General features: G+C 45.9%; 1 protein-coding gene across 3 annotated transcripts in view; it reads right to left on the bottom strand.

Moving 5' to 3' along the window:
- The window catches only part of COBL (cordon-bleu WH2 repeat protein), an 88,314-nt gene extending 73,660 nt beyond the window's left edge, over window positions 1-14,654 (bottom strand). Inside the window, exons 1-5 of one of the 3 annotated variants that reach the window (XM_081800790.1) lie at window positions 14,361-14,654; window positions 12,450-12,678; window positions 9,780-9,824; window positions 5,806-5,903; window positions 2,421-2,495 (exon numbers count right to left, since the gene is read on the bottom strand). In XM_081800790.1, coding sequence (XP_081656916.1) covers window positions 2,421-2,495; window positions 5,806-5,903; window positions 9,780-9,824; window positions 12,450-12,678; window positions 14,361-14,564 — 651 coding nt within the window. In that variant the 5' untranslated portion in view covers window positions 14,565-14,654. The remainder of the gene's footprint in view (window positions 1-2,420; window positions 2,496-5,805; window positions 5,904-9,779; window positions 9,825-12,449; window positions 12,679-14,360) is intronic. The other 2 variants (XM_081800792.1, XM_081800791.1) reach the window with 2 other exon arrangements.
- Window positions 14,655-16,628: the final 1,974 nt, after the last annotated feature.

The following is a 16,628-nucleotide window of genomic DNA, read 5'->3' as shown; positions in this document are numbered from 1 at the left end:
TTCAGGAAAAGTCACCCTTCATTTAAAAAAAAATAAAATAAATATCCTGGAAAATTCTCCATTTAACGCTCTTCAGCTTTGCATTGCACAAACGGACAGACCACGGAATGAGTGACAAGTGGTAGTTCACTGGAGGCTTAATTTCTAGTTCTCATTATGAGCGAGTTTGAGCACTTTTCCATTTATTTATGCACCACTTCCTTTTTTTCTTTTTCTGTGAAATTTCTATCTTGGTCAGACGTCATCATTCTTTTTTTTTTTTTTAATTGAAGCAGAGTAGACAAATCTGTATTCAATGGTCCCCACGATGAGTACTGTGTCACATTATATAGAGTGTTATTACAATATTATTGGCTGCATTTCCTATGCTGCACTCTTCCTCCCTATGACTGGAAGCTTGTATGTCTCAATCCCCCTTCACCCCTTCCCCCATCCCCCCACCCCGTCCCCTCTGACAACCACCAGTTTGCTCCCTGTATCTGAGTCTGTTTCTCTTGGTCTTTTGTTTGCTTTGTTTTTTAGATTCCATATAGAATTGAACAGACAGAAAATATGTGCTATATATACGCAATGGAATATTACTCAGCCATCAAAAAGAATGAAATCCTGCCATTTGCAATGATGTGGATGGAGCTAGAGGGAATCACACTAAATGCAGTAAGTCAGACAGAGAAAGACAAACACCCTGTGATCTCACGTACATAAGGTTGTCATTGCTTTTCTATTTCAACAACCCCCCCACATCTGTCATTTGGATTTTTACTTTGCTGATAATATTCTCTCTCCCTCTCTCATTTGTCATTCAAAAAAAATTTTTTTCCCCTGAAGTCAAATTCACCGGCGTTTTCAGAAAATATTCCCTCCTCTCAATTTACAGATGAATTCACTCCTGTTTTGTGCTAATTCTTACATGGTTTCAATTTTACATTTACATTTCTATATATTTTTTATCCTAGTGTTTACAGTGAAAATGCATACGATTTTATCTCTTGCTGTTGGGCTCTTCAATGATCAATACATTTATTTCCCTCCACCGATTTGATGTGTTGCCTATATTGTATTTCAATTTCTGTCTTCAGTTGCCTCTGAGGTTTCTATTTGGTTCCATTGAGCTCTTTGTGGTCAGTATAACACAGTCTGAATTACAGAGGTGTTAGAAATTATTTTAAAACTACCCAGGCTTATCCATTACCCTTGTCTTTCAGAGTTTTCCTGGCTAGTTATTGCTTGCTTGTTTTTCCAAGTAAACTTTATAACTAATTTATTTAGCTCCACCACAAAACCCAATCAACATAATAATGTTGAATCTTCACATCTAAGAACATGGTGTGTCTCCCATGTGTACAATTCTATTTTTGTGTGTCTTTGTGGTATTCTATTATTTTCCTTATAAATGCTTTGGATATTTCCTATGGAGTTTTTGCCTAGGCTCTATCTATTTATCTATGTCATGAATATATTTCCTTATGTTGCACTGAGAAAAAAAATCACACAAATGAGCAATGCCCACTACAAAATTTATGCTTCCATTCTTTGCTGTAGAAAAATTTAAAATACCTAGCACATTTGCAATAAGAAAGAGTGTGAGCAGCCAAGCCCTCTAGTGTAAGTAAATAGATTTCCCACTAGAACACAAACGTAGCTTACAGAGTACATGAAGTATTAGAAGACATTTTCCAATAAGTTGTGGCCAAAATCGAGACTATGATTGCAGATTAATGCGTCAATGGACATTTCAAACTATTCTTAGTTGATTTAAGTCTGTTTTATAGCAAAGCAAATGACATTGTTGATGTGGTCATGGCAGGTAAAGACTTGCTTAAGATTATACAACTAAAGGGGCACCTGGGTGGCTCAGTCGGTTAAGCATCAGACTCTTGATTTTGGCTCAGGTCATGATCTCAGGGTCATGAGATTGAGCCCCACGCTGGGCTCTGCACTGGGTGTGGAGATTGCTTAAGATTCTCTCTCCCTCTCCCTCTGACCCTCTCCTACTGCTCACAGACCCTCTCTCTCTCTCTCTCTTAAAAAAATAAAAATAAAATAAAATCCTTTTGAAGTGTAGTCTCACAGTTTAGGAACTGGTAGATTTCAGGATGGGAAAGAAGGCCATGTGGCCCCCAAGCTGCTCCTGAATGTATGGAAGCGATTCCAGAGGGTGTAAATTCAGTTAATCTAATTCTTGAATCCTCCTGATCATGTTGACAGTACAGAGAAGTAGGAACTAAAAGACCCCACAGCTTCTAATTGTAGCATGGGCAAGTAAACGGGAAGCCATACACAGCTTCGTGCATCTGTTAGACTGAACATACAAAAACCAAACGACTAAACTAATCTACAGTCCTATTTTCTAGAAGGTCTTATGAAGCAGTGAGAAGCCCGCCTGGTTAGCAAGAAGCACCTGTGGGATTGGTACTCACATTCGAGCCCTTTTCCAAAGCAGACTGTGAGGTGTCCTCATCGCTGTCCAACCCGGACCGCCCAATCTGCTCGGCCTGGAACACAGACACACCGCACGTTATCTCCAGGTCAAAGGAAGACCAAAAAGTCATCCTCCACGATTATTACAGCACCAAACCAGCATGGTCTTCAAGGCAGCAGGCTCTGCACTGGGTGGTTGTAATCCACGGCCACGCCCCTCAGCGCAGGAACCCCGAAGCCCCGAACCAAAGTGCTCACTGATCTGAAAACCAGTTTTGAAATCTGTAACTCAAGGGAGGGGTTTTCTTTTTGCTTTTTCCCAAAAGCATATCTTCAGCTTAGAAGATATATAATAGGAAAACAGTAGTTTCATGAGTTTGAGCTGATGGAATTTGCTCAGAAAGCCAATTCATTGACTAGTTTTGGGGGGATTTCTGAGTTTTAAATTTGGTTGGTTTACCACTGTGCTGCTCATTGAGTATATACAGAAATAAATCACCAAACATCTCACTGTCTGTCCATAAAAGATAAACAGTAATGACATCTTACTTCATTCTTCAAGAGGACATTTTGCATGATGGCGTGCTGGCCACCAGCTACAGAATCACTGGGCACAACTGGGCTGCCAACCTGACCCCCCAACATGAGAATCTTTGGGCAGATGACCCCAGGATCCCATTATTAGCCTAGGTCTTAGGGTGATTCTTAGGTACTTTTTCAGAACCTCTGGGTTAGGGGAATAAATAATGTCAAAATTGTGCAAAATTATCATGTTTTAAAAACAGTAAAATAACAAAGTTTTAAAACAAGGAAGGATACGCGCCCTCATCTACTTCATCCAAAATGATATCCCTCAAATATATCCTCTGTTGAGATCTTATACACACACACACACACGCACACATACACATTTTTGGCTTTAAGGAGATATTGTAAAGACCTCCTTTAGCTTTAATCGCCTTGATATTTCTCCATCCTTAGCGTTCTGTCCTCTTGAGACATTTGTGGACTATCTGGCATCATGAGATTTTAGAAACCATGTAAATAATGATTTCCTCCAAACCCTCTTAGTATTAGTGCAGGAAAGTGGAGTCCTGGATGTGTCAAGCATTACAGCATGAACGGGCGAGGAAGAGCCAGGGCTCGGGAAAGACAGGCTGGTTTGAACTCGGACAGCCACTGGCCCGAGGGTCAGCTCAGGGGGACGCAGCCTTCTTTCCTGACCTGTGAAATAAGGTGGGTAGTACCTCTCACCAGGCTTCTGGAAGATGAAGTGAAGTTGCATTTAGCACAGCGTCTCAAACCGTGAAGCGAAGAAAACAAGGAATGAAGAAGCTGATGCCAAAAACAACAAATAATCCGGTAAGGATACGACAACATAAAAGAAGTCTAAGTAACATAAAGTAAGTGAGAGGAAGAGAGGAGGTACATTAGAAAGGAAAAATAATCCCAGCCGGCCAAGAGAGAGCCAAGATGGCAAGAAGGAGTCCCTGCAGCCTGTGGCATTTTTCCAGGGTCCTCCTGGGGTGGTGTCCCTGACGAACCCTCGGAAGCTGGGCAGTCTCTAATCTCCCACACCTTAGGCAATCTTATTTTACGTAAAACAAAAGCATTTCTCGATTTTTTTTTTTTTTTTTACACAAGAGGACTCTTGAGATCTCAGTGTGAGGAAATGGTAGGTTTTACTCTGAATTGGTGCCTTCAGGATGAAGGAGGATTGCAGGGAGTGCAGTCCTGGCAAACTTAACCTCCCAAATTTCAGGAACCAAGAAACTCAACGTTGATAGAGCAAAGGGAAATTCAGATGCAAAAGTCGGAATCTGTAATTTCAAGTAAACCTGACCAGAGAGAAGGGAAAGGAGGGGAGGGGCATGGGGAGGGGAGGAAGGGAGAAAAAGGGGAATGGGAGTGGTAGGGGAGAGGAGAGAGAGGAGGAGGGGGGAGGGGAGAGAGGAGGAGCTGGGAGGGAATGCAAGATGGGGAGAAGGAAAGTGCAAAGGATCTAAAGAGAAACACGTTGAGCACAGATTTTCAAAGGGCATGTCGAAACATAATAACCAGTAACAAAAAAAGAGATTCACAAAATCAAAATCAAAGCATCAGGACATGGGAAGAGAAAATGAGCTGCGCTGTGTGTGGGGAACTGCCAAGGGCAACAGACACCTGGGGTAGTTCGGGCTCCTGAGCCACATGGTGATCTTAGCCTTCACTCCTGGGGCTCACCGTCCTCCCTCCTCTGAACCACGAACTGCCACTGGCCCCGGGGGCGAGCACCAGCGTCGCAGTCTGACTGACCCGGATCTAAGCCCGGACCCTGAGCACGGTGTTTCTTTGCATTCACGGTCCTCATCAGCAGAGGGGTGAATCCTCCCACCTCAGCCTCCGGAAGGTGGGGAAATGAGATGCACAGCCCGGTGTGCAGGGGGACCTTCCAGCCAACACCAGGCGGCCCTCCCACCCTGCTTTCACCTGTATACAGGTGGACACTTCCAAGCCCACCTGACGGTATCAGAGCCTAGCACTGGCTGGAACGGTTTTGTCTTTTTCAGTCCCACTTATGAGTAAGGAGAAACTACCAGATAGTAGCAAAATACACCATTTAGACAAATATAATAGGGACAACGAGCAGTTTCATTTCTTGGTAGTGAGAGGGCATTTATGGTTTTGGGAATTTCAGAAGTGACTGTAAAAATCTTCAGTCTTATTCTGTGTACTATGGCCTCACTCTACAACAAGGCATCCAAAATATGACTTTAAGATTTATTCAGTAAAGAGCAACAAGATGAATACAATTAACTTATCACGCAGTATATTCCAAACCATACTGGGAAGACCAAAGGCCATCTAAAATTTACTAGCAAAGGACCCGTTCAACAACTGACACCCAGCTCCACAAAGAGGCCCAAGAGCAGCGCTGCGAGGCTTCCTACGTTAAACAGGTACTAAATGCATTTCATTTGTAGGAATATGGATTGTTCTCTATAAATATGCGCTCACTCATTCATTCATCAATCCACAGGGTTTTTCCTGAGCCGCAGCTTCACACCGGGTACTGCGCATGCGCCGGAAGCCAGCTGCAGCTTCACACCGGGTCCTGCGCATGCGCCGGAAGCGAGCGGCAGCTTCACACCGGGTCCTGCGCATGCGCCGGCAGAGCCGTGCTCATGGCTTCGTGCCGTGCTGGTAAATACACTACCCCCCAGCTTTAGGAATCAAGTGTGGAAATATGCCAGCCACTTTGGTGCGTATGGATAAGCTCCCTTTCACCCGAAGGAATGAACACTCCTAAAAATATTTAGAAAGATTCCAAGATAGGGTGAGTACAAGCATCCCAAGCAACTATTTTTCCATAATGCAGAATCCAACGTGTATTTAATCCATTACCTTACTACTGCTTCTTTTATTAACTTTGAAAAATCCCAGAAATTTTTTCTTCTCTTTATCTGTCTCATCATTGGCAAGCGATGATTTTCTAAAGGTTTCTGGGGGAGGAAAAAAAAAAAAAAAAAGGCCTGTTATTATCAGCATATGAAACGAGATTAAATGGCACTCTTTAAAAATCTCAACAAACGAATCCTCCACTCTTAAACTTCCAGTTTTTACAAGACAGTGAAACCACCAACTATGTCTTTCAAAGCATTTCGAGCCACCTCAAAACCTCCAGTCCCATTTATGAAATCACTGAGGTTCTTATGATCTTCAGTGATTTCGGTGGCATTTTTCTCTGAGTGGGACTGAACCCTGTATGTGAATGAGAAAAACAAATAAATCAAAAAGTCCTTGGGCAGGACCATCCACTAGAAAAATTGAGCCACACATGCAATTTTACATTCTCTAGCAGGTGCAACTTTAGTAATGCATTCTGTGTAATCCAACATATCTAAAATGTTACCATTCCTTCACACAGTCACTGGAAAAATGATGAATGAGAAGTTTTAAGTTCGTTTTGGTACCGAGTCTTCAGAACGCAGTGTGCAGGTCACACAGGACGACTCGGTTTGGACGGGCCACACCCCTGGTGCCCACGAACCACACGTGGCTCACGACCCTCGGGCCGACAGCACAGCCCTAAGGGCCGGGACATCTGTGTGAAACGTCTGCTTTAAGAATTGCGAGTGAGGCGAAAACAATAAACAAGATAAATCGACAACTTTCTGGATTGAAGAGCCTCACTCATGTCCAGACTATGGGACAGCAGCGATCGTTTACCCAGGTGGTATCGAAATAATCCCATGAATCACAAGACTTGCATCCAATCACAAGAATCTAGGATTCACGTTTCCAGATTTGCGTTCTTCGACCTCAACCAGAATGTTTTCCTTCTTGATTACATTCTCTAGGGGGCCCATTTTTCTTTCTTCTATTGTTTTGTTATTTTTGAGCTCCAAGTCTTCGCTCTTCTTTCTTGGTGTTTTCCTCATCAGAAATTTAGAGCTGGAACGAGCCCCGTCGTGTTCCAGATGGGGAACTGCCAAGGGCAACAGACACCTGGGGTAGTTCAAGCTCCTGAGCCACATGGTGATCTTAGCCTTCACTCCTGGGGCTCACCGTCCTCCCTCCTCTGAACCACGAACTGCCACTGGCCCCGGGGGCAAGCACCAGCGTTGCAGTCTGACTGACCCGGATCTAAGCCCGGACCCTGAGCACGGTGTTTCTTTGCATTCACGGTCCTCATCCGCAGAGGGGTGAATCCTCCCACCTCTCAGCCTCCGGAAGGTGGGGAAATGAGATGTGATTGGATGCGATTTTGTGATTCATGCGATTATTTCGATACCACCTGGGTAAACTCAGGTAACCGCCTGGGGCACATGGTGCCCCACCATCTCTGATTGCCATAATTCACTGGCTTGCTGACACTCCAGAGGCCACTCCAGGCTTTTTTCATGAACGGTTCTTCTCTTCCAAGCACACAGAGATGGCAGAGGGGAAACATTTAGGTGTTCCTGAAGGATAGAAAAATGAATTTCCGCAGCCCACTGTCAACCGCTAGAGAGCCAGATGGTCAATGCACAGGTGGAAAATCTGGACTGGGATTGTACAAGCCAGCTGTGAAAATAGCAACCCAAAATGGGTATACACATCAGTTAACTTCCTTATCCGCTGGCCTAGAATTTCATACTCCAGTTAGAGAACACACACGAAAGTCAAGATGTTAATAATAAATGCATTAACACGAAAACCGTCTACCCAACAAAGTGAAACCTAAACACCTTTATTCCGTAAATCACTGTGTAAGTGGCGAAGGCTTAGGTTTTAGTACGGCCAAGGCTCCTGGTTACATGCAGCGGCCCCAGCTGAGCCACTGGCGCCCTGCACATCACACGACATCCAAACCAGTGAGTGGGGCAGCTCCAATCACGGGGCACGTGTCCACGCACGTACATGTATGCACGTGGATCTCACGGCTGATGACACTGCAACCCTCCACGAGAAGCCCAGAGCTATGGAAAGGGATAGAAACTACACTACAGAGTAAAACTACGTATAGGTAACCAACAGCATGCCTTAATATGTGTATTCATAACTGATCATGTTTCTAGAATTGAGGGATAGGTGAACACAGATGTAGTAAAATGCATGATATCATAGTGCCCGCGGGTGAACGGGAGAGAGGAAGTGTTATGGGCACATAGGCAACGATACCAACCACAGAAATGACAGACTGATCAGAAAACTGTCACAGAATCGAGCCTCTTTTTTGCTCTCCCCGAACAGGGACAGAGGCTGGTCCGGATGCCCAGGGACAGCCCTGGCGCTGGAGCCTGCCTGCAGTGACCCAAGAGGTGTTCTCTTGTGTGGCTGCAGGTGTCGGCTCTCTGGAGGCAGCAGGGGCCCCAAGCAGATGGCCTGAGGTATAGGGGCAAGGGACTGGCAATTCTGTACTGATGTGGGCCTTCCGTGAGGCCTCTGGGACCCGGCAGACACGCAGAAGGGTCAGCCGGAGGGCAGAGCAAGAGCACTTGATGTTCCTTAGTGTTCCCATCAGGCAAAGGGGCAGCAGGTGCCTGCCACACATCAGGGCGGTAGCTCTTCATGGAGACACAGCCAGGCTGGGAGGACACAAGCATCAGGCCCAGAACCCGTGGTTCCAAACACACGGCAATTTGAGCGCGAACCCGATTTTCTTTCGGCTTTCTCTCGTGTACTAGAAGTTAAATGGCAATCAAAGTGTAGGGGACGACATGCTCCATCTCTAAAAAAGCACATGCTCTTTGAAGTATGGATGTGATCTGGAGAACAATAAAGATGAGCTGAACAGTACAGGGGGAGGAAAGGGGCTGCGGGGGGTCCCAAATACCAGCGAATCCAAACCGTTCACTTTTCCAGAGGAGAAAACGGAAGGTCAGAGCCGTTCAGTGGCCAGAGCATGGTCACGAGCAAGTAACGGCCAGAGGAGACCCACGCCTGCATGGACATCCTTCACATAGGCAAGTTGCTGAGTTCAGGTCCCCAGCAGGAGCCTGGGCACACGGGGTCTCGACCACCTGTCTCTGCTGCTCTCCGTCTGCCCACAATCCCCAAATCGAACCGATCCAAACTGAAGAAGGCTTCACATGCATGATTTCCCTGCTCAAAACAACTACCACTCATGGTGCTTCTTAAAAGAGAACCCTTCTGTTTGCAATATCCATCTATACGGTGCGATGGGGTCCATAACCGACGAGGGCTATGGTCAGATGCAACAAGCATGGCCTGTGGTTCCAGACCGATGTCCACTTCTGTTTCGTTACTATCCTTATACTCATTAATGAGATAAATACTCATTAATGAACTCTGTGGAGACGGTGTGTGTACACGTGTAGTCCAACAAGTTCACATAAATTCCGATATATGGTATGTGTGAATATATATATATATATCTGTGTATATATGTAAAGTGTAGGATAAGTAAGTGTCAGAGTAAATTCAGAAGCTGGACTGATCATCTGTACACTTGTCTATGACAGAAAAGATTACATTTCAGTCTGTACTGCCCCAAAGTCTGCAGCAGACAGAATGGACCTCGAGGGCAGGTGTGCACAGGTAGAAAGGAAAACGGTGTGCCTTCCGCATGTGCCACTTCCGCTCCGCCCTGAAATTCCGTGTTCCTAAAGGACCCATGTTCTACCCCAGCCTCCTTCATTTACTCAGCAATTGGAACCGCACGGCAAATCCCCACACGAGGGACATTCTTCTCTCAAGCAGCCAGGGAGTCAAGAAACCAAACCAAAGCCATATGTCAGCGGACGAGATGTCCCTAGAAGGGCTGCAAGGCATGCCTGCATTCCTTCAGGCCCTGCACGCAAACGCCACTTCCATGCATCGTCCTGGTCCAGAGCCATGCAAAGCCCAGCCGGGCCGGAACCGGCTCACTGTACCTTGACAGCTCAGGGAAGGCTCCGACTGAGTTTTGGTCAGAAGAACTGGAAGAAGCAGGCAATGAGAGAGTGAGGTCAAGCTCCCAAGCTGCAGCGGCCCCTCTGTGAGCCTCAGAAGGGGGTTGTCTGGGCCCCTGCAGGAGAGGCCAAGGGCCGAGCAGGCTCCATTCCTGGCCCTGGATCTCCTAGAGCCCGTAGCTGCCGGGCTGCTAAGCTGTCCTGTGGAAGGAGGTGGCAGCAAAGCCTTCTGCTGTTTCAAGCTGCCACCACCAGGCATTCCCGAGGAGCCGGGTCTCTGCCTAGCGACACATCTCCCCTGGCCATGGCCCTCGTCCCTTGGAGCAGCTGCTTGCTGGGGAGGGGCTGTAATGCAAGAGGGGCCAAAAGGAGAGGGCTCCCTACAGGCGTCTTCCGGAATGTTCTCCTTTCTTCTCAAATACTTGACTGCCCATAGGGATAAGGGCATTTGGCAGGGATGATAATCAAAGGCTTCACAGCCGGCGTGGCACATGGCCCAGTATGGCCCAGAGGAAAGGGATGTTGGCCACTGGGCTGGAGCCGCTCACCCGCCCTGCTGGCTGTTGCACCTTTATTTTCCAGGGAGGATGCTGGGAAGGGTCCCCTTTCCCCAGAGGGAAGGGTCCCTCGGAGGACGCCCAAGGCAGTGAAGGGCACTCAGGGCTCAGGGCTCGGGTGCTTCCAAATCTGACAGCCAGGCTGGGTGCACCTGTGTCCTGCCCTGCCTGGGGATGGAAAGAGGGAGCCCTAGACCTATGGAGGTCTCCTCAGCTCTGTGCTCTGGACGATCGTGAGCTTGTTGGGATCCACTCCTGCATGGGGCGGCAAGTTTTATAGGACTCTTCCCAGATAAAATGTTCCACATCTACCTTTCAAGATATATCCGAGAATTGAAAGGGTTGTTTGTGTAAGCCTTTTTTCTTTCACATACTTGAGTAGGGCAGTCTTTCTTCCTTCCTTCCTTTGTTCCTTCCTTCCTCCCTCCCTCTCTTCTTTTTCTTTCTTTCTTTTTCTTTTTCTTCCCTTCCTTCCTTCCTTCCTCTCTCTCTTTCTTTCTTCTTTCGCCAAATGAAGGCTGTGTTTCCACAGAGGCACAGAAACCAAATTTATATAGGGCTGATAGAACCAGACAGACATACCCGCCCGTGTAGCAGATGCTGGGAATAATCTTGTCTGAGTTTTAAAAAGATGCTGCATAAAGCACAAGATGCATTGCTCTCAAATGTCAGAGCACTTCTTTTGAAGGACTAGATAGTCTGTGCATCTTACACGCGATTGAGCTAAAACCCTTTCTTGAATGTCAGATGAGACCAGGGGTCCAGACTCTTCCAAGATTGGGGGGAGGAGAGGAGGTTCCACTATGATCACTGATTTTGCAATAAAACTGGTAATAAGAGGGGCACCTGGATGGCTCAGTCGGTTAAGTGTCTGCGTGCTCAGTAGGGAGCCTGCTTCTCCCTCTCCCTCTGCTGTCCCCCTCGCCCTGCTCATGCTCACACACTCTCCCTCTCTGAAATAAATAAATAAAATCTTTAAAAAAAAACCTGGTAATAAGAAAAGCAGATTTTCTTGGAAGAATTTGAAACAAACAGTAGAAAAACATGAAAAAATGGAATGTATTTCAACAACCCAACCTACTCAGTATTTGTGGAATAAATGAAAGGCCACAGATATCAAACGAGCCTCATGAAAATAAGGCACTTTTATGAAGTTCATTTTAATAATGCTAAGGTCAAGGAAGGTTCATTTATTTTTTTCATTCAGTCATTCATTTATTTATTTTGGTCTGATAGCTCTTTCCAAACAGTCCGCCCTTTGTGTCCATCGGGGAACTCTGCTCCCACACACATTGGTCTCCATGCCAACACCGACCTCTTGAGGAGCCACTCTCCCCACCGGCTCTGAGCCCTCAGGTCAAGTACCAAATTCACACGAGGAGTAAGTTGTCTCTGGCATCGATGGTGAGGAAGACCAAGGCAGCATCGTGAGCTGTGTTCAGGGACTGATTTCATGAACTCTAATGCAGGCAGTTTTAGAAAAAGAGCTAAATGTATTTTGCCACTGTTTTTGTGTGTGTGTGTGTGTGTTGCTTTTTTTTTTTTATAAAGATTTTATTTCTTTATTTGAGAGAGAGAGAGCATGAGCAGGGGGAGGAGCAGAGGGAGAAGCAGACTCCCCATTGAGCAGGGAACCCGACGCGGGAGTCGATCCCAGGACCCCAAGATCACTACCTGAGCTGAAGGCAGATGCTTAACTGACTGAGCCACCCAGCCGCCCCTTTGCCACTGGTTTTGATGATGAGCAATGTTTGAGACTTGGGGGCAGTTACCAGCAACTGAATATGAAATCCAAGAGAAGATGGTTCACGTGTTAGAGAGCTACTTCTTTACTTACCTCGCCGAAGCTCACAGGAGGTAGGGTGATGCTCAGGACATGCTCAGGACTGGGGGGGGAAAGAGGCACAATCACAGCAATGGGAACAAACCAAATTTATTTTCTGCCCACTTCAACTGTGCTTTGGACGGCATTTGGGTTGCCTGAAAATTCGGGTACCTGTCTCTACCGGGAACCTCGAGCGCTCATAGGCGGTGGACATCTGCTTCCTGCCTGTGCTCTTACAGGGCAGGTGTCAAAGACGCAAGGTGGCCTCACCTCGTTTGTTGTCCCACGCGTACAGCTCCTTTATCCCCAGCTCGTTGAGGGACTTGGAAAGTTCCACCTCCTCCCCGGCAATGTTGTCCCTGAGGAGCACCACGTGCTCCGGGCTGACTTCACACTTTGCACAGATGACTGGGAGAATGTTCTGGAGCGGCACCTCGGGGCTCACACGCATGACGGCCTTTTGGGTTCGCAGGTAATTCACTACCAAGCGCACAGATTTCTGGAAGAACACCCCCGATGAAAGAATTCTGTAAGTGTGGGCTTCACCTGCTGCTTGTGTGCAGGAACTGACTACGGCAAGACTTTGTGCAGCCCGAGCCCTTTGTCCAAAACTCAGGGGGTCACGGGGGGAATTGCCATACTGAAAAGTGAACGATAAACACCTGGAATAATAAACTTCCCTTACAATCCCTCACTAAGGAACAGACTGCTAACAACACAGGAGAATGGACATCGTGAGGGGTCTGGATTTATCATCTAACACCTACGCTGCCTTTCAAGGATCCCAAACAGACCTGACACAAAGCACTTACATAAGTGTGGTGAAGGAAAAGAGTTTGAAAGTGGCATGAACAATTCAATTTAAAGAAAAACCCTAAAAAACCCAAGATATCAAAGTTTCGGTTAAATAGCTAAAAGACCCACATAAATATATTACTATCTATGTAAATATATATAGCGTGTGTATATGTCTGTGTATATGCTTATTTTATACATACATATATACACTACACACATGTATTTAAGCTACAGAAATATAACTGACATACAACAAACATATACATATAATGGACACATGATGATGGAGATCATAATCAGAAAACAAAATAAGCAGTGTGACTAAACCTGATTCTAAATGTCTACTGATAAACTGGCCATCAAAAAAAAAAAAAAAAAGCAATATGCCAGTTTCATGCAGTCAACTTTTTCCTGGCCTTTACTGGCACAACATTGTCTGAGAATGCTGGAGAGGGGGCCACAGCAAATGCGGGTTGAATAAAATCTGACTGAGGTGGATCCATGCCCCTTTCCAGAGTAGAGATGGCACCAAATAAAATTTATTAAGCCCCCCCAAACCTAAAAATTGATAGAAGATGAACTGTTGGCCAAATCGCCATTTTTAGAAGCAGAAAAATCTAGTAAATATTCCCAAGAATCTAAAAGCTTTTAAATGGGGCTAAAAGATCCACAGCAAAGGTTTATGAAGACGTACCATAAGCAGCTGGAGTCCATTTTAATCAATAATCAAAAGCCTGAAATACATCTATGTATAAGATATGCTCCAAGCGCAACGAGTAAACATTTCCGACATCAGTTTCTCAAAAGGGAAAACTCCTGTTTTTCCTCTCCCCCATTTCCCCATGGCTTCCTTGGACAGGAGGACCTCCAGAACGGAAGGAGAATCTCTATAACTAGTTCAACAAGGTATCGGCTAGTAACTTGCGGTTATGTAAAGTTAAATTAATTAACATTAAATACAATTAAAGGCTCAGTTTCTCACGCTAGTTATACTGCAGCTGCTTAACATTAAGTCTCATGTGGCCAGGGGTGACCGCCTTGGGGAGTGCAGAACGATAGACCGTTTCCATCTGTGCAGAAAGTTCTAATGGCTAGCTCTGCTCTAGACTGATTCCTCTTCTATAATAGCCAAAGGAGCAAAGATACAACCATGAATATTATTAAAGTTGGTTAATTTCCATCTTCTAAAAGCAGCTCAGTTTAGGGCCTAACTTTGCCTAGCAGGGAAGTAGAAATTTTAATAGCTGTCTGCACGTGTTGCTCAGAGAAGAGGGGCTCCACCAGCCCCCTTCCTCAGCACCTCGGCCACAGGGCTCTGCATACGCCCTCAGATAACAAAGCCCACCCCCCACTCCGACCCACCCCGGCCCTGGTCCTACTGACCTCAGGTGCCTTGGGTGGGGCAGGCTTCACCTTCTCTTCGGGAACTTTCTCTTTGAGAAATACAGTGTGCACATTCAGGGTCCCAACTAAAGTATTTGGCTTAAAACTCAAAGGCTGCTGGGTTTCCGAAGACCGGATCTCGAGGGCATGGTGGGATGGATTTAGGTGGTTCTGAAGACAAAGTTCAACCAGTAGGTCCATCATTGCATGGCTGAAAAAGGGAAACAGATCACATTAATTAGGAATGTTTTTGTGCTCTCCCTTCGGTCAAGCTGAGTAAGGGTCAAACCCACGCACCAGTAGGTGAATGAGCAAATTGGTCACGTGTATGTGGTCATACAATCACAGCTCATGAATTCCTGGCTCATGACTGGACAGCGTTTCCTAACATTTCCAACACTAGTAAACAACATACCTGAAAGAGCAACCACCAGAGCCGGGAAAAGAGTTATATTTGTATTAAGTCCATGGATATGTTGACTTGAATCCTACAAGGTTAATTACAAGTGATACTAATAAAGACTAAATTTTCAGTGATTCATAAATGTCTCTTAAAAACTGATAAATTTTAAAAGATTTTATTTATTTATTTGAGAGAGAGAGAGAGAGAGAGAGAGAGAGCAAGCGCAGGGGAGAGGGGTAGAGGGAGAGGGAGTCCCAAGGAGACTCCACGTTAAGCACAGAGCCCAACTTGGGGCTTGATCTCATGACCCTGAGATCATGACCCGAGCTGAAACCAAGAGTTGGTCACTCAACCAACTAAGCCACCCAGCTGCTCCCAAACTAAACATTTTAAGTTGAAGATGATAGCTAAAAAAATTTATGCCTTTTTAAAGACAAAAGACAAAAAAAATAACCCTAAGAAAATGACCTTGTTTGAATGTCAAAAACTGTCATCATGTCCCCCACCACAGGGAATTATTTACCAAGGGAGGAGAGTTAACAATTCAGATTACTCCAAAGAATTTCCTTTGCCTCTTTTATATCTGCCTGGCAGAATGTTTTTATAATTAAAGCTGATCTCTCTTTCCCTAAATTTCCCAAGCAATAGAGCATATGGCTCTCATGAAAGCATAGGTCTTTCCTGTGACCTATTTCCTAATCAGTAACTGACATGGCAATTATTTCTGGTCATAATTATGCTTTCCAGGTGTCTGGGGGTCCGGGGGTGCGGATCACAGACTCGCAGTGCTTCTGTGAACACACAGGTGCCCGGGTTGTCCTGATGCAGCCCGGGCACCTGTCACTTACCCCGAGGGCTGCGGGCTGCTGGGGACCCTGGATCCAGACAGGAGAACCACAAGCAAAGCCCCAAGCAAGAGTGAGTCCCCAAAGTGCCCTGCTTCTTATTCAACTGCTACAACTGAAAATTAATCAGTAATGCTCGAATTGATACAAGATTTTATTTATTTATTTGAGAGAGAGAGAGAGAGACAGCAAGAGAGAGTGAGAGAGAGCACAAGTGGGAGGGAGAAGCAGGCTTCCCGCTAAGCAGGGAGCCTGACGTGGGACTTGATCCCAGGACCCTGAGCCGAAGGCAGATGCTTAACCGATTGAGCCACCCGGGCGCCCCTTGGATTGATACAAAACAACTCAGCATTTCTCCTGGGTCCCTGGACTCTGACGGGGCATTTGCGGGGCCGAGGCAGTGCGCATGCTCACAAGTGCCCCAGCACACACGGCCACACTGGCTAATAACACAGTAAATACTGTAAACTCCGATTCCTTCAGCTCCGGGGCAAAAATCATCTTTATTCCAACCACAAGCTTAATGCAACGCAACAAGAAGACTCCACGGCATGATGACATTCCACTGAGAAGCCTCAGTACAGAAAACAGACTTCCAATGATGCTAAAATGAGGTCCTATTATTTGTTACCTCTCCCTGTGTATCCATGATGCTACTCACGTGCTCCCCTTCCTCGTCACCCAGTCTGAGAGGCGAGGTGTCCAGGAAAAGGCAGAGTGAGCTTGGGACCCTGGTCCATCTGATGCTCCCTCCTTTCCCACAGATAAACTGACAAAATGTGAGTCAGTCTTAGAATGTAAACCACAAAGAACACAAGAGCTACTAATGTTACTTTCTGTTCTTTGAATCCACTAATCGGTAACATGTTTGAACACTGAATTAGATGCTCTGAAAAGGAGCAGTCAGCTCTGGAGCAGGGTACATTTTTCTCCATCACTGAGAATAAACCCATCCTGCTATCATCGAAGCCAGTACTGATTGAATATGCTAGCACAGTGCTGTACCCATTTTCTGGCCGA

The sequence above is a fragment of the Leptonychotes weddellii genome, chromosome 12 (genome assembly GCF_054177405.1).
Source record: "Leptonychotes weddellii isolate Sample4059 chromosome 12, ASM5417740v2, whole genome shotgun sequence".
Taxonomy (NCBI): Eukaryota; Metazoa; Chordata; class Mammalia; order Carnivora; family Phocidae; genus Leptonychotes; species Leptonychotes weddellii.
This window is presented reverse-complemented; position numbering and strand designations above follow the sequence as displayed.